At 47.0% G+C, this 24915-nt stretch overlaps 1 protein-coding gene across 3 annotated transcripts in view; it reads right to left on the bottom strand.

Annotated features, from left to right (window-relative positions):
- Nucleotides 1-536: 536 nt before the first annotated feature.
- The window catches only part of hipk2 (homeodomain interacting protein kinase 2), a 44136-nt gene continuing 19757 nt past the window's right edge, over nucleotides 537-24915 (bottom strand). For 2 of the 3 annotated variants that reach the window (XM_028957527.1, XM_028957529.1), the window contains exons 3-15: nucleotides 20180-20303; nucleotides 19542-19661; nucleotides 19380-19466; nucleotides 17826-18010; nucleotides 17102-17264; nucleotides 13977-14190; nucleotides 12921-13042; nucleotides 10208-10338; nucleotides 7751-7933; nucleotides 6200-6511; nucleotides 5457-5689; nucleotides 4601-4761; nucleotides 537-4520 (exon numbers count right to left, since the gene is read on the bottom strand). In XM_028957527.1, coding sequence (XP_028813360.1) covers nucleotides 4080-4520; nucleotides 4601-4761; nucleotides 5457-5689; nucleotides 6200-6511; nucleotides 7751-7933; nucleotides 10208-10338; nucleotides 12921-13042; nucleotides 13977-14190; nucleotides 17102-17264; nucleotides 17826-18010; nucleotides 19380-19466; nucleotides 19542-19661; nucleotides 20180-20303 — 2476 coding nt within the window. In that variant the 3' untranslated portion in view covers nucleotides 537-4079. The remainder of the gene's footprint in view (nucleotides 4521-4600; nucleotides 4762-5456; nucleotides 5690-6199; nucleotides 6512-7750; nucleotides 7934-10207; nucleotides 10339-12920; nucleotides 13043-13976; nucleotides 14191-17101; nucleotides 17265-17825; nucleotides 18011-19379; nucleotides 19467-19541; nucleotides 19662-20179; nucleotides 20304-24915) is intronic. The other variant, XM_028957528.1, reaches the window with a different exon arrangement.

Below are 24915 nucleotides of genomic sequence, written 5' to 3'. Positions count from 1 at the left end.
TGAAGTGGATGTCCGCAGACCGGGCTGCTCTCTGATTGGTCCGGGCTGCCGTCAGTCAGGCCGCATGCGCCTGGGTTCGGTTGACCGCACTGCCCTGCCGGCGTCTGTGGTTACACGGCAACGCCACCGCGCAGAGCTGCGAGAAAAAGGACGATCGATCGATCGATCTATTAATCAATCGACAAAAACACGCGCCCGGAGTCATCGAGTTATCGCCGTGTTCCCCGAGAGTAGATAAAATTCTACAGTCCTGCTCCACTGTCCGCCACAGTTAAAACATATCATCTCAATACCATCACCGGGGAGGGATTACAGAATTTATATTACTTCCTGATGTAAAGAAGTAAAAATCTTTGTAAAAGAACGTTTATAGAGGGGATAAAACATAATCTAAGAATCCGGACGGAAAAAGCGTGGTAAACAGCGCCCCCTGCGACCACTCAATGCAAGTACACACACACACACACACACACACACACACACACACACACACACACACACACACACACACACACACACAATGAAGCAGTCAGGTGCCGTGACTTAACAGTTTAATGTAAATCCAAGACAAAGTGTGATTACACCTCTACACATATACAATATGCATATGTGATCATACCAGTTCTCATTAATAACTTGATTCACCTCGGAGACCGAAAAAATGATCAAAAGTAACAGTGAGGAACAAGCTATAACATAGTTCACCATGACGGCAGGCCCTCCTAGAACCACGAAAATAACTCTACTCCTCTCCACACACCTACACTCATATCATTAGTTGTTGAGGCCTAATATATATATATGAGTATATATATATATATATGTATATAAATAAAAAAATTCACTCCAAATTTTTGTTTTTCTACAACGAAAATTAAGAGAAGCACACAACATCGTAATGGTAACACAAGCGCTTAGTAGCAAGTACTCAACTTGTTAGGTGTTAAAATCATTCTTAGTATCATTATTGTATTTATAGTTTTTTTTTATATTTATTTTAAACATTCTATAAAGCCAGTAAAATATCAATTTTAATAACGTACTTAAGGTTAGACTAAGGATTAGGGTTACAGACGATGCTACTCGGAACAGAATAAAACCAGCAGACGTCACGCATCTTCAGAAACCCCCAAGAAATGGCAGGAAGGGGAAAAAATGTAAAAAAAAAAAAAAAATATTGGGACAAGAGAGTATAGTTGGAAATACTGCAGCGCACGACAGCCAATGAGGGGACACGCCACCATACATGTATGTGCACAGGGAGAAAGGACCAGGGTTCGATGCTCTCTTATGTCTTATGAGACGCCGTAGAAAAATATCGTTTTTTTTTTTTGTTTGTTTCTTTCTTTCTTTTTCGTCTCTGTGAAAGTAGAAAAGAGAATATCTATATAGACACATCCCGTGTGCTGGCTACAGTACGTGGAGTACGGCTACATGCTGTGATGCTGTGGTGGTGGCATGCTGATTATCTAAACATCACCAGCTCTCTCGATCCGGAAGTGGTTTACTACCAAAATGCAGGTGACTGGGAGCATCGGCTACTTTTGGAAGAATCAGAATTTTTTTTTTTGTCTTTTTTTTTTTTTTTTGGTCAAATGCTGATAAAATAAAATAAAATAAAATAAAATGAAAAAAAAAAAGAAAACGAATCGTCATGTTTCTGTAGGGAGCGCCACGCTGTGTCGCCACACTCGGCGGGAAGGATGTCTTTGGACCCTCGCACCAGGTTCAAGTATCGGCGTTAAGAGAATGGGACGGCCGCCTGGGAGCGAGCCCCTCGATCCGAGAAAGCGCAGGTTCCTCCACAGTCACCTCGCATCGTCCCTCAACGAAGGGTCCCGTCTGGAAGGCTGGAGGATTAAAAAATGGTGCGGCACGTTCTGGAAAGTGTAAGGGCGCTGGATCCGATTGAAAAAAGACACAGCACAAAAACATACGTGTATAAGACTGCTGTTCAGTCGTTTGGGAACAAAGGGGTCTTAATTGCATGAAAATTCCATTTGCATTCAGTGAAACATTACAATTTTGAATGTATATTATTATGCGAAATCGCAGATTTGGCCGGAAGAGACGGCCGGGGACGTGATTGCTTTCCCCGCGGAAGGAGCGTCTCTTCGCTTCAGCATGCAGGACAGCAGCAAAACAGACAAAAATCAGCAACAAAAAGGGTCTTCAGTTGAGTACCAAGCGTCGTGGATTTAAACACGTGAACACAGATTCGTTTTTAAGATGGCTACGTAAATAGGGTCCCACTGTAAGACTATCGCTACGGAAACGACTGAAACGACACACCTCTCCGGAATCAGAAGAGAATAAACAGCATGATAATTATCATATATAAAACGCTAATAAAATAAACAATAATTATTGCAACAACCTCTACTGGAAAAGGAAAACTAAACTAAACAAATTCTGATCTATACAGCCACATAAAAACGAACAAATCTTCGCTAATGTGAGCAATATGGCGGATAGACACGTGATCTCTAGAATTGCAATAAAATACAAATAAAATAAAATGAAATCATTGGCTAAAAGACAGGTCAGTGTTAAATTAAGCAGCAGAGACAAAATAAAAATGGTCGAATTGGCCCAGCAGGTGTCCCTTTTTGTCACATGAAATGGCACACATCGCCTTTAAGACATACGCTCCGGCATCCAGATCTCAGCCGGAGACTGGAAATGGCCGATGCTCGGTTACCATGGTGATCCAGAGCGCCGCAGCGGCCTTCGGGAACATTTCCTGGACAACCTTCCATCCCAAAGTTCTTCATGCGAAGGCCACCCCCCGAAACCGCGATTTCTATTCTTATAACCAGATTATTGTGTGATTTTGTTTTTAGAATCTGAATATTTGGTATCCCTTCATTCAAGATGGGTCGTCCACCTCATCTCAACGACGTCTCATAACCTCATAAGAGCAGAAGAATTCCGATCAGAGTGGAAGTGTGTGTGTGTGTGTGTGTGTGTTCACTGCGCTCGCTCTTCTTTTACTGCTCTGACCTGCTTAATGCCATCATACCGCTCGCTTCCACAGACTCCGCCTCCACGTCTCCTCCAACCCGCCCCCACCCTCGCAAACCGCCCGGCACGAACGTCCACCTGAAACCTCACCACTCCGAACCCCCCCTCCGGAGATACGTTCACCTGTGGCCACAGCAAAGTGTAACCGGGTGTTGAGCGTTCCCAGAATCCCTAGTGGTGGTAATGAGGCGCCGTTTCAGGAGCTGAACACACTTTGGTTTGTTACTCCGTGAAAACCTCCGAGACGAATCCACATCGAAGCCCACTTTATAAATGAAACGTGCCGTCTCTACAGATCGTAACGGCTTATTAATCGATTCGGAGCTACGAGCTAAACTGCGGAAGTTGTGTGGACGACGGATGAAGACACCTCGCGGCGTCCCGCAAAGTGGTAGAATCTGTAAGGCACTACAAGGGAACGAGTCTAGAACCTACGACTACGGATGACGAGTGTGGAGGTGGCAGGGATCAACGCTCCACACACACACACACACACACACACACACACACACACACACACGGATCACATGACTATGTTATATCCACGTTGTGCAATCACATTTAAAGTACCAGAAACCAGACGGGTGCAGAATGCTACATTCTAAAAACGGGGCCCGGCATGAAGTTCTAGCTAAAACTGGTGAAAAGTCTTCTTTCTTTTTTTTCTTTTTTTTTTTCCGTCTTTCTTTTGCATTTCCAGAAGATGTCCGTTGGAGAGGACGGGCGGGGCGTCCCGCACGCACCCAGGACGCTTTGGAAATGTTGAAGACAGTTCAAGGCCATTTTTTTTTCTTGTGAAGAGCAGCAGGTTTCCGTATTTCACCTTTTTTCCAAGTTCTCACGGGAATCGGAGCGATGACCTCCGTCGAACTAGTCCACCTAAACGAAAGAGGGGAAGAGCCGAAAAGAAGAGAAAACGTTCTCTCTCCAGAAATAAGAGGAAAACTGGCCCTTTTGAAGGTAAAAAGAGAGGTCCATCCTTCCGTCGTCCGCGTCCTTCAAGTGACAGTTTGGCAGGTTTGGGGGGGCGGGGCCGGGGCTCCAGTGTCTCGGCTCTAGAGGTACGGGTACTGGTTGACCTTGGCGGGGCTCAGGGGGAATCCAGTGTAGACGGGCGAGGCGCTGATGTAGGTCTGGTGGGTGAACTGGGCCTGGTACTGGCCCGGGTGGAGCGAGGGCGAGGGCAGCACGCGCGGCACCTGGTGCACGATGCTGGCCGGGTAGGCGCCGTGCTGCACCGGGTGGCGGGCGGAGCCCTGCGACGCCACGAGGTGCGCCACGGTTCCGCTGGAGCCCAGCGCGGCCGGGGCGGTGTAGGTGTAGATGTGGGGCTGGCCCGGCAGGTGGGGCGCGGCCAGGTGGGGGTGCACGCTCGCCGTGTGGGAGGGGCTGTTGTGGTGGAAGGAGTACGGCGCTTGGGCGGCCATGGTGGGCGTGATGTAGGCCTGTTGCCGACGGTGACCGCCGCAGCGATCTGTGGCCATGTGCTGCTGAGCCTAAGAAAGATAAAAAACTTTCAGAAATGCTGTGTTTGATATAGAAGATGCTTTAAAATGAACATAATTACACCCCCAACCTGGCTGAGGTTCAGAGGCTGCTGCTGGAATGGGTGTGGCCCAGAACGTGGCTGGCGATAAGCTCCGCCTCCAGCCATGCTCCCTGAGGAGTGATTGTTTCCTGCCACGCCGCCGTTGGAACTCTTGAATTTGTAGGTGGAATTCTGCTGCTTCATTGTGTCTGTTGGGGTAAAAAGGGGAGATTATTGCCACCTATATATATATCTATATCTATATCTATATATCTATCTAGTTGGGTGGTTGTAGCCTAGCGGGTAACACACTCGCCTACGAACCAGAAGACCCAGGTTCAAACCCCACTTACTACCATCGTGTCCCTGAGCAGGACACTTAACCCTGAGTGTCTCTGTAACTCTGGATAAGGGAGTCTGGTAAATGATGTAAATGTAAATGTATATATTTAGATCTAATACCTCTTCAGACAAAAAAAAGACCAGTCATGGCATGAAGCTGAGGTTGCTTGGTTCTCCAGAGAGTTCCTTTTTCCTGGGTGGAACCAGCCTGGATGAAAAGGCTTTTCTCGTTCGAACGTTCGCTTCCCTCGTCAGAGTGCACAGCGGCGCCATCTGTCTGAGTGAAAAGGATCTACTGGAACCGGCCTGGGCCGTTACCCGTTGTTTGTTCTGGTATTACGGTGCTGCCTCGCCGACATCTTCACACGAACACGATCCGAGCGACATGAGCGGATACTGCCAGTACAGCTACATTGGAGGGCGTGGAGGGGTGGAGCCTCCTCTACGTTTTTTACATGTCTACCGCTTCCGTTAGTTCTGCGTCAAGTCGTCTGTTTTTCTCTTCAATAACGAAAACGATCACAAACGTATTCATATACATGTATAAATATGAACAAGATACCGGTCAGCAGTCGCTCGCACTCGCTCAGGGCCTCTCCGCCCTGAGTCTTCACCGGGGGGATGATGGCGGCGCGGGGGTTCCCGTTGTCGCCGGCGTAGTTGTCCAGTGGCGCGCCGTTGGCGTTGGGGGGCCGCGCCTCCACGCCGTAGGGGCTGTTGTTGCTGGAGTCGGAGTCGGGAGAGTCGTGGACCGTGACGCAGCTGATGACGTTCTTCCTCTGCTTGGAGGACGACCTGCAGCGGCGAGAAGGAGAATTCATCCAGACCCCTCGCTAAGTATTACAAGCTGGATACAGGCTGGTATTTACAGGTCAGTTTTCTAGTTCCATCTGAATCTGAACATGGAATCACACCAGACAAAACAAGAGCCGATCAATAAAAAAAAATGAAATGAAAAAATTGGTGAAAAAGGTGGTTTGTTTTTGCCCATTTGACCCAACCGAGTACTGAGTGTGCAAACAAAGAAACTTTTGGCTTGGTAGTGGTAGTAGACTAGCGGGTAACACACTCGCCTATGAACCAGAAGACCCAGGTTCAAACCCCACTTACTACCATTGTGTCCCTGAGCAGGACACTTAACCCTGAGTGTCTCCAGGGGGGGGACTGTCCCTGTAACTACTGACTGTAAGTCGCTCTGGATAAGGGCGTCTGGTAAATGCTGTAAATGTAAATGGATTGTAAAATCCTTCAGATAGTGGATATTATTTTTGTATGCAGTAGTATTGATGGTGAGTTTGTACTGACCCCCCGTGGGCGTGGCCGGGCCGGTCCTCGTCATCGGTGTCGCTGCTGATGGTTATGACGCTGACCGCCGGGCTGGGCGTGTCGGGGATGACGATGGTTTGGCGTGGTGGGACGTCTCGGGTGGTGCTGGAGGCCGGTTCCCCGTTCTGTCCCCAGGTCCCGCCGCCGTAGCTCTGGGGGGCGGCGCAGGAAGAAGATGGGGGCTGGTTCTGTACGACGGCGCAGCGCGGGGGCGTGTTCTCCTTCACCCGCTTAGAACGTTGGGGAGACAAGACGGCCTGCGAGGAGGAGACCTCGTACGCAGACACGTTCCTGAGACAGAGACAGGAAACACTCCATCAACACTTCACTTCATCTATTCATTATATATTGTTTTATATTTAATATTTTGTTCAAAATTCATGAAAATCCACAGACTCTCGAATGATTATAATATTACCTACGATTAATAATATATTTCTTCATTTATACCCTCAATCATTTGTTTTGGGTTCAAGGACTGAAGGTTTAACTTTTAAAAATTAAAAACCTTCCTCAGAACCACAATCAATCAATGAACAGTCAATCACTCTGTATACCTAGAAATCAATCAGACTACATTTACATTTACATTTACGGCATTTGGCAGACTACCAACCTATCAATCAAATAATCAATCTACGTACTTATCAATCCTCCTACCTACCTTCCTATCAATCAAATCCAGTCTACATACTTATCAATCTACCTACCTATCAATCAAATAATCAATCTATGTAGTTATCAACCCTCCTACCTACCTTCCAATCAATAAATCAAGTCTACATACTTATCAATATACCTACCTCTCAATCACTCTGTAAACTTATCAATTAATCAATCTAAGTACTTATCAATCCTCCTACCTACCTTCCTATCAATCAAATCCAGTCTACATACTTAGAAATCTACCTACCTATGAATCAAATAATCAATCTATGTAGTTATCAATCTTCCTACCTAACTTCCTATAAATCAATCAGTCTACGTACTTATCAATCCTCCTACTTACCCTCCTATCAATAAATCAAGTCTACATACTTATCAATCTACGTACCTCTCAATCACTCTTTATACCTATCAATGAATCAATCTACGTACTTATCAATCTTCCTACCTACCTTCCTATCAATAAATCAAGTCTACATACTTATCAATATACCTACCTCTCAATCACTCTGTATACTTATCAATTAATCAATCTACGTACTTATCTTCCTATCAATAAACCAAGTCTACATACTTACCAATCCACCTAACTACCTCCCTATCAATAAATCAAGTCTACATACTCCACCTACCTCTCAATCACTCTGTGTACCTATAAATCAAATAATCAATCTACGTACTTATCAATCAACCTACCTACCTACTATCAATAAATCAAGGCAGGAGGGGACAGACCAGCAGAGACGAGAAGAAGACAACTTCTGAGCTGGACCCATTCACACCAGAAAGATCCACCTTGATGGGGGGTTTTTACGAGCAACCCGGTGAAGGCCAGTGACCCTTAACCTAAATATGACCTCTAACCTGGCTGACAGCTGCTGATGCTGCTTGCTTTTCTTGGTGGCGGTGCTGCTGGACGCGGGCTGCCGCATCACGTGGGCCACGCCCACATTCAGAGGCTGCTGGGAGGGCAGGGCGACGTGACCGGCAAGCAGTGCCGGCTGCTGCATGATGGGATTGTAATGGTTGCCATGAGGATGTGGATTTCTGTGGGAATAAACGAGTCCGTGTTTAAAAGAAGCCATTTTTAAAACGTTCGTACAGCCCGGGAAACAAACGAGGGACCCGGGAGGCGCGGCACCACCGGCACCACAGCCGCCGGAAACAAGCTCCGCAGACCAGCAGGGGGCAGCAGCCTCCACTGGAGGGGGACACACATTTACCCCCCTACTTCCTGATTATTCCTCATGAAACACTTAATCGGCCGCATTTTAATTAATTCAAATTAATTGTTTGTATGTGAGTGTGTGTGTAGGTGTGTGAGTGTGTGTGTTTGTAGGTATGTGTGTGAGTGTGTGTGTAGGTGTGTGAGTGTGTGAAGGTGTGTGAGTGTGTGTGTGTATGAGTATGTGTGTGTGTATGGTGTAGGTGTGTGTGAGTGTGTGTGTGTGTGTATGGTGTATGTGTGTGTGTGTGTGTATGGTGTGTGTGTGTGTGTGTATGGTGTAGGTGTGTGTGTGTGTGTGTGTGTATGGTGTAGGTGTGTGTGTGTGTGTATGTTGTGTGTGTGTGTGAGTGTATGGTGTAGGTGTGTGTGTGTGAGTGTGTGTGTGTGTGTGTGTGTGTGTGTGTGTGTATGGTGTGGTGTGAGTGTGTGTGTGTGTGTGTGTGTATGGTGTGGTGTGTGTGTGTGGTGTGTGTGGTGTGTGTGGTGTGTGTGTATGGTGTAGGTGTGTGTGTGTGTGTGTGTGTGAGTGTGTGTGTATGGTGTAGGTGTGAGTGTGTGTATGGTGTAGGGGTGTGTGAGTGTGTGTGTGTGTGTGGTGTGTGTGGGTGTGTGTGTAGGTGTGGTGTGTGTATGGTGTAGGTGTGTGTGTGTGTGTGTGTGTGTCGGTGTGTGTGTGTGTGTGCGTGTGTGTGTGGTGTTGGTGTGTGTGGTGTGTGTGTGTGTGTGGTGTAGGGGTGTGTGTGTGTGTGTGTGTGTGTGGTGTGTGTGAGTGTGTGTGTAGGTGTGTGAGTGTGTGTATGGTGTAGGTGTGTGTGTATGAGTATGTGTGTGTGTCTGGTGTAGGTGTGGTGCGTGTGTGTGTCTGGTGTCGGTGGTGTGTGTGTGGGTGTGTGTCTGTGTCGGTGTGTGTGTGTGTGTGTGTGTGTCTGGTGTTGGTGTGTGCGTGTGTGTCTGGTGCGGTGTGTGTTCTGTGTGTGTGTGTGTGTGGTGTGTGTGTGTGTGTATGAGTTTGTGTGTGTGTATGGTGTGGGGTGTGTGAGTGGTGGTGTGTGTGTGTATGGTGTGTGTGAGTGTGTGTGTATGGTGTAGGTGTGTATGCGTGTGTGTGTGTATGGTGTAGGTGTGTGAGTGTGTGTATGGTGTAGGTGTGTGTGTATGTGTGTGTGTGTGTATGGTGTAGGTGTGTGTGTGTATGAGTATGTGTGTGTGTATGGTGTAGGGGTGTGTGAGTGTGTGTGTGTGTGTATGGTGTGTGTGTGTGTGTGTGTAGGTGTGTGTGTGTGTGTGGTGTAGGTGTGTGTGTATGAGTGTGTGTGTGTGTATGGTGTAGGTGTGTGTGCGTGTGTGTGTCTGGTGTCGGTGTGTGTGTGTGCGTGTGTGTCTGGTGTAGGTGTGCGTGTGTTTGTGTCGGTGTGTGTGTCTGTGGGTGTGTGGTGTCTCTGGTGTCGGTGTGTTGTGTGTGCGTCTGTGTGTGTCTGGTGTAGGGGTGTGTGCGTGTGTGTGTGTGTCTGGTGTGTGTGTGTGTGTGTGTGGGTGTGTGTGTGTGTGTGTGTGGTGTAGGTGTGTGAGTGTGTGTGTATGGTGTAGGTGTGTATGTGTGTGTGTGTGTATGGTGTAGGTGTGTGTGTGTGTGTATGGTGTAGTGTGGTGTGTCATGTGTGGTGTGTGTCTGGTGTAGGTGTGTGTGTGTATGAGTATGTGTGTGTGTATGGTGTAGGGGTGTGTGAGTGTGTGTGTGTGTGTGTGGTGTGTGTGAGTGTGTGTGTAGGTGTGTGAGTGTGTGTATGGTGTAGGTGTGTGTGTATGAGTATGTGTGTGTGTATGGTGTAGGTGTGTGTGAGTGTGTGTGTGTGTGTATGGTGTGTGTGAGTGTGTGTGTAGGTGTGTGAGTGTGTGTATGGTGTAGGTGTGTGTGTATGAGTATGTGTGTGTGTATGGTGTAGGTGTGTGTGAGTGTGTGTGTATGGTGTAGGTGTGTGTGTGTGTGTGTGTGTGTGTATGGTGTAGGTGTGTGTGTGTGTGAGTGTGTGTATGGTGTAGGTGTGTGAGTGTGTGTATGGTGTAGGTGTGTGTGTGTGTGTGTGTGTGTGTACCTCCAGTTTGAGAGGGGCTGCGAGGCGCTCATGGAGTCGGGGATGACGGCGGCGTGCTGAACGGACGTGTGGGTGAGTTGCTGCCACGCCGGGGGCAGCAGGATCTGCTGAGTGCCAGAGGGCCAGGCCTGCTGATGGAGAGAGACGGAAAGATGGGGGGAGAGAGAGAGGGGTCACTTTCCAGAACTTGTGACCCGCATGCGTCACGTCAAGCGCGAATGAGCAGAACGGGGACGGACGACCGGGACACCTGCCAGGTGCGGCTTTTTAAACGGCAAAAATCTCTGTGCAAACAACCAGGGACTTTCTTCTCTAACGTGAATTCATTTTTTTGCCTCTCTCTGTAATAACAACTCTATCCGGGGGGGCTCGGGGGGGGGGGTCTCGCCGGGCCGGGGCAGATAAGAGCTCCGCCTCTTTTAATAAAGACACGTGGCATCTCCGCGACATTATCCACACCGTCTCGGGTTTTTAATTAAAACCCACGGCCCCCCCCGTCTCAGGGCCCCCCGTGGAAGGAACTGCCGCTTCGTATTAGCGGCGCGGCGCGTGGGCGACGCCGGGCATGATTCGCCGGGGACGAGGCGCCGCACCACCCCGCTGCCCTAATAGCTTGAATGCAGCTCTATTGATTAGCGGTTTAATGGACGACTAATGAATTGTTTCTTTATGCCATTTGCACCAGCGGCCTGCCGCACAAAACCACGGATCAAAGTCAACACCCCAGGAATTAAAAATGGGCTGATGGGTCCACAAGGAACAATATTTTGTTGTTCTTGCTTATGTTGCATTTAAGTTTCTCATCATTGTGTTCTGCCAACTGTTCACAGGTCACTGGTGGGACACTAGAGGTTGAATTTTAAAGGTCCCCCGGTCCCCATCATGAAAATGTGACTTTGTGAGATGACTGAACATTAATACGAGTTCCCCGAGCCTGTCTGGTCCTGCGGTGGCTAGAAATGGCGGTCGGTGTGAAGAGTGTTTCGGTCGTTCTGCTTCACCGTTCAGAGAGCGGCAGCTCAGACGGTCGGATCTGGAATTTGTCCCCTTATGATGTCATAAGGGGAAAGGTTACCTCCCAAACATGTGAAGCGTTGCAGTTTTTCCCGGAAAAAACGCAACATGTCTGCACCAAACATAACGACATTATTTCCCCCTCAACTCAACAGATAGGGTGGTAGTAGCCTAGTGGGTAACACACTCGCCTATGAACCAGAAGAATCCCACTTACTACCATCGTGTCCCTGAGCAGGACACTTAACCCTAAGTTGCTCCAGGGAGACTGTCCCTGTAACTACTGATTGTAAGTCGCTCTGGATAAGGGCGTCTGATAAATGCTGTAAATGTAAATGTAAAACTCCTATAGGCCGCTCTCCTCCTCGTCCCGCCTCTCTCCTCCTCATTAGCATTTAAAGCTACAGTCCTGGGAAATGTCATTGTGGGACTGGATCAAAGTGGCTGTAATTCTGCACCATGGCAGAATTTTGGAAACAGACTCCAGATACGGTATTAGGACCCACGAGACCGAAAATAAATTCATGTCAGGTGACCTTTGATTTCGATTTGTGCTCTTCTGGTTTCACTACTGGTGTCACTACCACCGTATGTTCGTGTATTATATTTCATTTCTTTGCCAGGTAGTCCTGGCCTACCGACTATTCCTTTACTTCATCCTGAGCATCCAGCTGTGGAACACGGCGAGGTTCTGGTGGCCCTGAAGCCCAGCGGTGGCCCACGCTGTTAAAGATGCGCCGCTGCGGAACGCTGCAGGGGTCGCCGCTCCCGTCTGCATTCCCGGCCGTATCCCCGCCCCTCCCCTCCCGCTCCTGGATGAACCCCCCTTTGTCACCGCTGGGCTTTGAAGGCCTCGGCGGCCGCGCTCCTGATTGTTCCCGCATTTTCTGCATTCCTGCCCCTGATAAAGGGCCTCAAACCCGGCCGCGGCACTGGCAGCGCCCGCCGAAGGCGGAGCACGTCCGGACCGGAGGCCGACCACAAACCAGGCGGGGGGGGGGGGTTCAGTCCGATAAACTCGCTTTTATTACAGCAAGCGGCAGTTTACGAGGCCGTATCGTGCCAAATAACCGAACGCCGACTTCAGAGGAAACTCTGAAACCCCTCCCCCCAAAACCACATCAGACTGCCCCGCCCCTTCTCTAACAGTACTAACAGTCAACGTGATTCGGTTTATTATGTTTTAGTTCAGGTGGGGTTCGAAACCTACCAACACACACACACACACACACACACACACCTCCGCATCTGACATACTCATTATCCCATAGCAAAAAGTGACTGCTGGAGCGCAGCAGAGGAACAGAAACCCCACCAGTATATGTGTGTGTGTGTGTGTGTGTGTGTGTGTGTGTGTGTGTTGAATGACTGAGCTGAAACCAAAACTACACGTTTGTGTCCCCGACCCACAGAAAACAAAATCCCGACTGTGTGAGCAGCGAGGGGAAAGCGACTTTTTGACTCGCTAGAGACGAGTTATGAGCGTGTTGCTGAATAAAGTGGGTCATGCTAATTGCTATTCAGTGGAACCCTGTGCTGCCAGTAATTGTGGGAGATAATTAGCCAAAGACGTTCCTCCTTGGTTTCCATGACGATAGGTGTGCTGGTTTGTGGCGTTTTTGTGTATGTGGATGCATGTATGAAAGGAGTGTGTGTGTGTGTGTGTGTGTGTGTGTGTGTATTGTTTGCATGTGTTTACCTGTGTCAGCAGGCCAGGCTGAATCTGCAGCGGCTGCGCTCCAGGCGCCTGCGTTACTATGGGAACAGCATTCTCCATACGCACAGAGTAGCCTGTGTGTTTAGAAGGGGAAGCCTGCAAACCTGTGATGGAGCACACATGCACACACACACACACACAGAACTTTACTTATTACCGGGTGTCCTTGAAGTAATAAGGCTAGGATTATAATGAAATTACTTTTAATATTAATATCATTATGCATTAATGATGCATTAAAAACCAGGAATAATGAAAAGGTAAAAGAAATTTTCAAGTGAAATATTACTGGTTTTGTGTTATTCCTTAGCTTTATTCAAATACTCCCAACAAATTGATAAAAAAAATGACTTGCAATATAGAAGAATCCATCTCCATATTTTCAAATCATATTACAAAAGCATACGGCCTCATCCACTATTTTCACATTTTGCTTGAACGTTGGGTTTTCTTATATAGCAAACTATTAAAAACCCGGACGTCCCTAAAAATGAAGGTGAAAGTCTAGCGCCCCTGCTGGCCGGCTGCAGTACAGCCACGTGTTGTAGTGAAAACATCAACAGGATCCAATTCTACCTAAAAAAAAAAACGTCTAGGTTCCTCCAGAATTCAGGAATTATTGCAAAAATGCTACGAAGTTAAATAATTTTTTTTTTTTCTGTCCAGCTCAGCAGTTGCTTCAACTCTGGCCACCGCAGCTCACAATTATCCATACATGTTCTGGAGAAGAAGAAAAAAGAACATCTACACACCAATGAACGAGTTCAGAACGTGCTCCTAATTATCAGCTAAAGGTGTGTCTGACCGCTCAGTTGACATGAAGCGCTGAGCCAGGGCCCACGGCTGCAGTTTTAACACACATCTTCCAGATAATGTAAACCCACCCGGCCGCCGTAATACTGCTTTTAATCCATGTAATTCTAGACAATGATTATTCATCGTTACAAGGTTTTCCTCTTTTTACGCATGCAAACAGCTCAGTACAGACAACGCTTCACCACCTGAACCAGGATGAAGCGTCTCTGTACAGTCACTCACCCTGGAAGGTGGGCGGGCACACGATGAGCGCCTGCTGGAAGGGGTCGGGTCGCGCGGCGCAGATGGGCGGGCCGCCGTGCTGCAGGGGCATGGAGCGGGGCGCCACCGCAGCCATGGGCCCGGCGGCGGGCTGGTAGAGTGCAGACGAGTAGTTCAGTATGGAGACGTCGGGGTTGGCGAGGGTGGTGGAGGAGGGAGCAGCCAGGCTGCTGGCCTAAAGGGATGATGGGAAATACCAGAAAGAGGCATGTAGGTCGGCGGGAAGGAATATGTTCTAATGAGCATGCATGTGAATGACATCTGGACGGAGCGATGAAGACAGCCTGGCTTTGGGAACGTGTGCGTGATCTGGATAGATGAAGCCAGCATCGGAATACGGCTGCGGGAAGCTCGTCTGCTCAGGAAAACAAATCCTGAGCAAATAGAGGCGGGAAGAAGACGGTCCAGCCGTGGATTTGGGGACCACGACATACCCGGGACACGCCAGACACCTGCTGGAGTGGAGATGTTCTGAGCCACATCACACCGTGGTGACATGGGACACCACATGACAGGTCACCAGTAAACCATTTCATCTCTGTATTTCAGTTGATTTACACATTCATTTACTCACTTATTATCATTACTATCTTGTGGATTGGATCCATATTTTTAACCGATTAGTTTATTCTAATATGCTGGAAATGACTAAACACGCGCTTTAAAACTGAAAAAAAAAAAGGAACAAAACTGATTTTTATTTAATTTTTACTGAATTTTAATTTATTTATTTATTCACTTGTTGATTATCTTTTTATTTATTTTTCATCTTAAGAGTTTTGTTGACTGGATCCATGGACTTGATTTTAAACGATATTTTAGACTACTGGAATATGGCAGAAATATTAAGTGAACTAAACATCAAATTAACGAATTAAAAAAAAAAAAAATAAATCAATAAATTAACTAATAGTGTACTGGTGAAACTGAGGCGAAACCACCGTGGCCGTGACATCACCACCACGCCTGGGTCCAGTCAGGGCCCCGCCTTAAACACACAGCCGCTCCCCGCCCTCTTTTCATTACGCCGTGCGGCGCGGGGGGAAGGGGGGCAGGTTCGCTCTTTCATTTCTCATTTTGCTCTTTAGCGCGACCGACGAGCGCCCGGGGACGGACTTAATCAATACACCCCGGTGGCATTCATCACACAGAATAAACACTTCAGTCCCCACGCCTGCTAATAAAGCCCCGCCCCGTCCGCCCGGATAAATCACCTCCACACACCGGCGAGCCGGGGAGGCGTGAGGGGAACGATAATGGCTTCACGGGACAGCCACACACTCCATACGGAAACATAATCCGGTTAGAAAAGACAGAACTGTGCTGTATAATCTTTTGTATTCTATGGTTGCACTGAAGTGGGGCGGAGTTTGGAGTATAAAAATGACACGTTTTCGTGATTCGATTATACTGTATATTGTCGTTGTTTTATGCTGGAATCAATAAACACGATTATGATTCCCATTTTCTGCATTCTGTTACATTCTGCAATTATAAGAAATAAATAAACCTCAGAATTGCACTCTAGCGCCCCTGCTGGCAGGGTGCACTACAGTATTTAGCTCCGCCCCCTCCCATTCACATTGCAGCCTCTTTTCTCACCTAAATGGTCTGTCCATCTTCAGGCTCTAAACCCAGATGATCAATACACCATCTTCTCGGCACGTTTGTTATTTTAACGGTAATGTACCATATCACGAAAAGGCGTGGTGTCTCGAGGCAGGGCTACCAAATAAGAGGGGACCCAATGGACAACATACACAGATTCAACAACCCTGACATGCACTGTAATTTCTGATTTAAACATCATTTACTTGATGCTCTTTATTCGTTTTTCTGCCATGTGCTGAAAACACACACACCCACACACACACACACACACACTGAACACACTGTTTTCAGTCAGCAATTTAGCTGCTGCCGCAACGAGGGTGATACTGTGTGATTTCTGAATATATGAATAATGTTGCTTTTTTTCTCCTGAGATAATGGCATGACTGGCCTGAACTGTGTGTGACGCGGTTAAAGTAATTCTGAGAAAGATAATGCTCTGGCTAAAATAAAGTACAGGTGCGGGATTATGGGAGGAGAAAGCGGAATTTTCCACGTACGATAAAATACACGCCGAATGCGTGCGGAGTGCTGCACAATTTCACCAAATTTATCATGTCTGGAGTCCATAAAGTGCGAACGCACACAGCACAGGAGAACCGTGTGGACTTTCAATCCCACTTATGGTGGGGAAAGGAGGAACAAGACCAAGTAAAGGAGAAGTGTCACACGTGATGCACACAGTGAAATTTGTCCTCTGCATTTAACCCATCACCCTTGGTGAGCAGTGGGCACCATGACAGGTGCCCGGGGAGCAGTGTGTGGGGACGGTGCTTTGCTCAGTGGTACCTTGGCGGATCAGGATTCGAACCGGCAACCTTCTGATTACAGGGGCCGCTTCCTTAACCGCTAGGCTAGGAGGACAGCAGACTCTCCCATGATTGGCTGGTTGTGTTCAAGTGACCTCTTCAAAGCATAAGGTCATCGAAAACAAGGGCATTCTCCATGTTGGCCAATCGCATCACTCTGATAAGAGCTGTAACCCGGCCCGAGCCCGACAGAATCCGGCCCGACAAGAACAGTTTTTTAAAATCCCGGCTTTTTATTGCACACTACAAGCGCTAGGGCGAGAGGGAAAGGAAATGATTGGGTTTAAAAAATAAATCCCCAGAGCCTCCGTTTCACCTCCTCACCATCCATTTTCACATCTCTTCTCACCATAATTAAAAAACGGTGGCGGAGAATTACAAATCAAACGAAGTTTAAGAAAACCAGTTTACAACGTGCAAAAAACGCTTCTGCCAACACCCGAAAAACGAATTTACACGCCGCGAATCATACGGAAAGGATGGGTACTATAGACCAGAAGTTCGTGTCTGATGACCGAGCATTTACTACACGAGCTCGACCCGATTAAAATGATAGAAATGTACGGCTTATGAAATGGCTCTCAACCAACCATTTTTCTCCTCCCATTGGACTGATGCACTTAAGATGTGTGTGTGTGTGTGTGTGTGTGTGTGTGTGTGTCCTACCTGGCTGTGAACGGCGTTCAGCTGGTTGTTGAAGGTCATGGTGAGGTTGGTGGACGTGCTGGGGGCCACATGTGGGATGAAGGGGGTCTTACTCTGGCTGACCGTGTCGTACATGTTCACCCGCCGCTTACAGATCTCCATGTTCTGGAAGCAGGACTTCACGCTGGGGTGGAAGGAGAGGGCGTGTGTTAGAGAAGAATGTTCCCATGGATCCGAGTGAAAGAACGTATCTGGATGAACGGCTCGTGAGGGACGAGTTTAAAGAGCGTTCGCCGGTGTTACATCCTGGTGTTTTTTGGCCTGGTGATTCCAAATTGAGCCCACCTGTTCCCACTGTGGACCGCCCGAATAAAAGGGGCCACCCACCCCGCCCGCCTCGCTGGCATTTCCCGACTGCATCACTTTTGTCTGCCTGCTTGTCACTGTTTGATTTTTTCTCTTTATTCGTTTCGCATCTATTTCTTCATTATTTATTCGTTTTTTTGGATAATAAAGTTCTTAGTAGGTTTTTGTCTTTTCTTTTGTTACAGGCCGGACGCCTAGACCGGCTCGTAACACCGGTCATGTGGCCGTCCGCTCAGGAAGAGAAAAGGAAAAGTTGAAGTGACTCTTCCTCGACCTCCCTGTGGATTTGATCGGAATGAACGAATCGGACTGAACGAATCGGACTTAACGAATCGGACTGAAGGAATCGGACTGAACGAATCGGACTGATTGAACGTACTGGGAGCAGTGTGGGAAGTCCAGCAGGTGCGTCATGGTCACGAACGGGTGGCTGAGCGTTTCAATGGGTGTGATGCGCTTGTCCGCGTCGATGGTCAGCATTTTGGTCAGCAGGTCAATGAACTCCCGCCGGTCCGCCTTCTCAGCCAGCATGTCGCTCCCCTCCAGATCTGTCGTCATGTTGACCTGCATACGGGGACGAGCAACAAGCCTTGTAAGAGTCAAGATGGTCGCAGATCACAGTGGGGCACAGTGGGGCACAATTGTGTGATTTATGCAGCTATGACAAAAAAAATTCATTTTAACGGATATTTAAAACTTGTATCTACAAATAAAGTGAATTATTAGAACAAATAAATACTGTAACAACAACAACAAGATCAGTAATGAACTGAATCACACGCAAATTAAAGGTTGTATTTTCTTTTCATATCGGTCTTGTTGGCCCCCAAATTCTGTATCTGAAGTCTCTTGGTGCAGAATTACAGCCACTTTGATCCAGTCCCACAGTGAGATTTCCCAGGACGCACCGCTTCACCGTCTGTAGCTTTAAATGCTAATGAGGAGGAGAGAGGCGGGACGAGGAGGAGAGCGGCCTATAGGAGTTAAGCTTCATCACACCAGAGGAAATTAAATGAACTGGTTCTTCAGAGTCTCACGTGAACTAAAAAAAATACATTTGTGCTCATTTTTACATCCAATCACAGAGTAACTGCGATGCTTCACACGCTTGGAAGCCATGACGGTCAGTAGAGATAAGGGGACAAATTCCAGATCCGAGCGACTGAGCTGCCACTCTCTGAACGGTGAAGCAGAACGGCCAAAACACTCTTCACACCTGTCACCATTTCTAGCCACCGCAGGACCAGACAGGCTCGGGGACTCACATTAATGTTAAATCATCTCACAAAGTCACATTGTCCTAATAGGAGACCTTAAACAAAACTATGAAGTGAAATAAACTGAATTATGAAAGAATGCCCATTGCTACACATTTACTGTACCTGCATCCAATCAATAAAAAGGGAGGAAGACCACACCCACCCCTCACAGCCAAGCCCCACCCCTTTTGGGGAGCAGTTTCTCTAAAGCTTTGTGCTATTAGCTTTGTGCTATTAGTGTAGAACATTACTGATATTTGAGTGAAGACTTCACCCTCAAACACATTTACACTCTTATTTTATTCCGAGCAAGTCATCAATCAACACCGACTCCCGTCTGCACCAGAAACGAACGACTCTTGCCGGGTAAAGACGACCACGTCATTCTCTCTCTGTCAAACACACACACACACACACATATATATATAAATTACAGGTCAATTCCCTTTACCCACTAGGCCACAACTGCCCCACTACTGTGGAAAATATATAGGATATTTCAGATCTGCAGATTATAGAGCGGGTGTGTGTGCCTGCGTGCGGGTGTTTGTGTGTGAATGTGTGTGTGTGTGTGTGTGTGTTGATGTGTATACTTGTGTGTGTATATTTGTGTGTATGCTTTTGTGTGTGTGTGTGTATGCGGGTGTGTGTGTGTGTGTGTGTGTGCGTTGTACCTGAGCCATGTCATCCAGACAGTTGAAAATGTATTTCCTGGCCTCCTTCGACTTGATGCCCGTCTCCGTCTCGTGGTCCCCTGGAGTCTGCAGAGCAGAAAGGAAAACCGTGTCACAGTGTGTGTGTGTGTGTGTGTGTGTGTGTGCACGTGTATAATCTACCTTCAGTCTCCACAGAGGGTAGGTGGAGTCGGGGTCCCTGTTGAAGAAGCGAGTCGTTTTAGTTCCAGCGCTCAGCAGATACTCCGCCGGGAGACCCTGCGTCTGAGAGATGTACCGGATCTGGGAGGACAAAACACAACGTTAACATCCCTACACACACACACACACACACACACACACACACACACACACACACACACACACACACACACACACTTATTAAGCTCCTTCTCTCTGCTACAATGATCTGAGTGTTAATAAACACACACACACACACACACACACAAGCAAGAAGGTAAATGGTCAAGTGTGGAGATGTTGGAAGGAAAGGACATTTTCTGATCCCCATGAGGAATCTGTGTGTGTCTGTGCGTGTGTGTGTGAGATATATACAGTGTTTGGGGCGAGGGGGTCACAATCGTGGCAAAAATCAGATCCAGCCAATATAACACCCCAATATTCTTTATCCATTTCATTTAACAGGAAAATAACAGCAAGTTTAATAATCTGGTAATGCAGCCACCATTTTTAATGTTTTTTTTTTTCGGGGCGATCGGCCAGTCACGTCGCGGGCTTCCGATGCGCCTGATCGCGTTCTGACATTTATGCCATTTTAGAAAGCGTGCAGAGGGGAATACCTGATCGTACTCCGACGCTCCAGGGTACAGCGGCCAGCCCAGGAACAGTTCGGCGATGACGCAGCCCAGGGACCACATGTCTATCGCCTCGCAGAACGGCAGGCCGAGGATGATCTCTGGAGCCCTGAGACGCCACAAGAAAGAAAAGAACACAGACATGACCTCAACTAATCAATCAATCAATCGCATAATAATTTCACTACTTTTCAAGAACAGAGCAGCACTGAACCCTCATCTAATCAATCAATCATAATAATTTCACTACTTTTCCAGAACAGAGCAGCACTGAACCCTCATCTAATCAATCAATCATAAAAATTTCACTACTTTTCAAGAACAGAGCAGCACTGAACCCTCATCTAATCAATCAATCATAATAATTTCACTACTTTTCCAGAACAGAGCAGCACTGAACCCTCATCTAATCAATCAATCATAAAAATTTCACTACTTTTCAAGAACAGAGCAGCACTGAACCCTCATCTAATCAATCAATCATAATAATTTCACTACTTTTCCAGAACAGAGCAGCACTGAACCCTCATCTAATCAATCAATCATAATAATTTCACTACTTTTCAAGAACAGAGCAGCACTGAACCCTCATCTAATCAATCAATCATAAAAATTTCACTACTTTTCAAGAACAGAGCAGCACTGAACCCTCATCTAATCAATCAATCATAATAATTTCACTACTTTTCCAGAACAGAGCAGCACTGAACCCTCATCTAATCAATCAATCATAATAATTTCACTACTTTTCAAGAACAGAGCAGCACTGAACCCTCATCTAATCAATCAATCATAAAAATTTCACTACTTTTCAAGAACAGAGCAGCACTGAACCCTCATCTAATCAATCAATCACATAATAATTTCACTACTTTTCCAGAACAGAGCAGCACTTTTAAAAAAGTAAAACATGCTCAGATCAGTTTGGTCCATATATGCCACTTTCCCTGCAAGCAAACCGGCCAATCGGTGGCATTTCCGCAGCCAGCAACCAATCAGAATCAGATAACCAATGTATAACAGATCAGTCAGGTTTATTGCGGGTTCAGCGTGAAAACACAGTGAACGGAACTCAGCTGGTTTATTCGAGCGCATCACTCGCTACGTATTTAATGACACCGTCAGGTCATCCTGTGACACACGTGCCATAAAACGCAAATTCAAAGGCGGGTCAGAAACGTGGGACTTCGAAACGCCACCCACTCATTCACGAATGCTGCGAACAGGGATCAATAGCGAAAATGTTACAGAAGAACAATCTTCAGCACAGAAATCAAGATGGCAGCAAAATTCAAAACACACACACACAGAGGCTCAAATACACAACCTCATGTGCCACCTTTGACAGGAAGTGATGTCACATTCCCCAGGTCGTCCTCGGGACGATCACCACCCCACAACACACACACACACACACTTACTCTCTGTGCATGTCAATAGCACCCAGAATAAAGACTCACTGTTCCACTCCACCACTGGCCTGTGATGCAAAGGATTCTGGGAAGACTGCGAGCGCGATATCCTCCCAGCTGGCCATCCATTGGCATGCTGGGGGGCCTGTGTGCCAACATGGGGTGAGGAGGGTGAATGAGGGCTTTCACACACACACACACACACACACACACACACACACACACACACACACACACACACAGAGACAGACAACCCGATGGAAGTTATACCAAGACAAGAACCACATTTACATTCTACATTTACCAGACGCCCTCATCCAGACTGAAAGTGACAGCAGCTCAGCACACGGTGACACGGTGAGATGTGTCCCCTGTATTTAACCACCAGCCATGACAGAGCAGTGGGCACCATGACAGGCGCCCGGGGAGCAGTGTGCTTTCTGATTACAGGGACGTTTCCTCACACGCTACGCCACCAAGGTCCCTACAGCGCCTTACAGTCAGTATTTACGAGGACAAGTCCCCCTGCTCAGGGACACCATGGTAGTGAGTGGGGTTTGAACCTGGCACTTTGTGGTCTTCTGGTTCAGAGGCGAGTGTCTAATTCACTAGGGCTACTGCCAGCCTACCAACCACTGCTTATCAATTCATTACACCCTCACTCACACCTACAGCCACGAGAGTAAAACCCCCGGCAAGAAAGAACCTGTTCGTAATAATTATTCAGAAATCCTCAGGATTTCATGTCATGCACGGAAGCAGCACTAGAGGGAGCTGTGGTATCATATTTTATTACATAAACATCTCACACGCATGAAAATAAAATGTAAGGGAAGATAAATCAAACCTTTATTACTCTCACAAGTGGGCTATGCCGACAGTATAATATAAAATTATACAAATAACACATACTGAAAACGTGTGATTATACAGTACAGGCCAAAAGTCAGGACACACCTTCTCATTCAACGTGTTTTCTTTACCTTCATGACCATTTACGTTGGTAGATTCTCACTGAAGGCATCAAAACTATGAATGAACACATGTGGAGTTCTGTACTTAACAAAAAAAGGTGAAATAAGTGAAAACATGTTTTATATTCTAGTTTCTTTGCTCTGGTTACTGCTTTGCACACTCTTGGCATTCTCTCGATGAGCTTCAAGAGGTCGTCACCTGAAATGCTTCTCCAACAGTCTTGAAGGAGTTCCCAGAGGTGTTTAGCACTTGTTGGTCCAGCTCACCCCAAACCATCTGGATTGGGTTCAGGTCCGGTGACTGTGGAGGCCAGATTATATAGTATATATACTATATACCGTATATGCACATATTGTACATGGAAGTGGCGTATCGGATGTGTGTTGTTATGTTGTTAGTCTGTGTTTGTATGGCCAGCTGCTGTAGAGCCTGACAACAACATTTATTTCTTATTTAGCCCATAATCACATACAGTACGTCTCAATGGGCTTTGACAGACCCTACAGTTGACACCCCCCACACTTCACACTTCTGCACACAAGGAAAAACTCCACACAAAAAAAAAAAAAAGAAAGGAAGAAACGTTGGGATGGAGTGATGATGAGAGGGACCCCCTTCCAGGGTAGAGTGAGGCTGCAAGTGGTGTCAGTGCAGGGTTTGGGATTTTATTATTATTAGACCTTCTGAATCTCCGTCCCACATCGTGGGTGCCGCGGCCTGCCACTGAAGGAGCTGCATGGGGTGGAAGGCGTTGTCCAGCGTTCTCCAGAGGGCATCCTAGAACCGAGCCGGCCCGCCGGATCCCCGGCAGGCCACGCCGCAACGCTCATAAAGGGTCTTTAATGGGTGGAGCCTTGAAATGTCTACAGAGACGTACAGATTGCACGTGAGCGCAGAGGCAGCTTCCGACTCTGGCCGTGTCACAACGGATCTAGCAGATGTGACCTTCCATGGATGGCGCCGATATAGACAGAAGCCCCGCCCACGTCTACTGCCGATGCCGAGTAAAAGAAAAAACGACCAATTCTATTTCTGCAGACCAGCACAGACGCAGGTCACATGCCGATACCGCGGCAGCCCCGCCCACTGCTCTCGCTCTGCAGTGTACGGACGGGTTTTCCCATAATGCACATAGGCATGTTGGTATAACTAAACAAACAAAAGAGAAAAGGCACACGCCATAAAATGGCCGCTGCGCCCATTGTTATTATTATATGGAATAATTTACACACGCAGGCCTTTAATTCTTCTTGTATTCATTTGTCTTTGGAGTGCAACATTTTGTGTGTGTGTGTGTGTGTGTGTGTGTGTGTGTGTGTGTGTGTGTGTGAGAGCTGTATTTGTCTCATAATCCATGATGAAGTGAACTGGGGACAGAGTCTCTCTCACTCCTTTGTTCCCCCCTCTGTAATTCCACCTTCATCTTCATCCTCCTCCTCCTGTCACACGCGTCAGGCTAATCAAATTCTGTGTGACATGCATTCTCCGAGCCCTGGTCACCCAGAAACACACACACAACCACATTCATCTCCATCTTTACCCTCTTTTTCTTCTAAAAGTGTGTGTGTAAGAGATCTGAACCATCTAAGGTGCATGTCAGGAGATTCATTTCCTCACACACCCCACAATCATCTCAAGTATAGTTACTGTTAACCACCATCTCTCTGTGTGTGTGTGTGTGTGTGTGTGTGTACACATACAATCATTAACCCAGTGTGCTCGCTGAACAGCAATCTTGCATTGGTGACAGAGTTAATGACAGACTAGACTGCTGTTAATGAGCAAGTGTGCATGAACACGAACACACACACACACACACACCTGCACACAAAACACACACGATGAAAAGAAAAGTGTGACAAAGAACACTTACTCATTGTTTCCTTGTTTCCAATGACGACAAACACAAAGCACTTAAAATTCATCACGAGTTTCACGTTCTCCTCCCTGATTGCTCCCTTCTAATAAACACTACTGTATAGCAACACACACACACACACACACACACACACCTCTGTCAGGTGTTCAGTGTGGTCACATTCCTTAGGAATCATAAAATAAAATATCAGTAAAATCCACCAGTGGGGGTGTGTGGTGGATGATGGGTAATGGCTGATATGAGCCACATGGAGGTTAAAAAAAAGGAAGGGAGAGAGAGAAATTACATTAAAATTTGATTTTTACTCTAAAATAAAAACATTTCAAACTTCCACCCCTGATGTACGTGTGTGTGTGTGTGTGTATTAAATAAATAAAAACACATACAAATCATCAATGGGATGGTCACACACTCATCTTATGATGGCAATTAAGGAATTCAATTAGCAATGCTCC

The sequence above is a fragment of the Denticeps clupeoides genome, chromosome 17 (genome assembly GCF_900700375.1).
Source record: "Denticeps clupeoides chromosome 17, fDenClu1.1, whole genome shotgun sequence".
NCBI classification, from domain to species: Eukaryota; Metazoa; Chordata; class Actinopteri; order Clupeiformes; family Denticipitidae; genus Denticeps; species Denticeps clupeoides.
The sequence above is the reverse complement of the archived record's forward strand: the minus strand, read 5'-3'. Positions and strand labels throughout refer to the sequence as shown.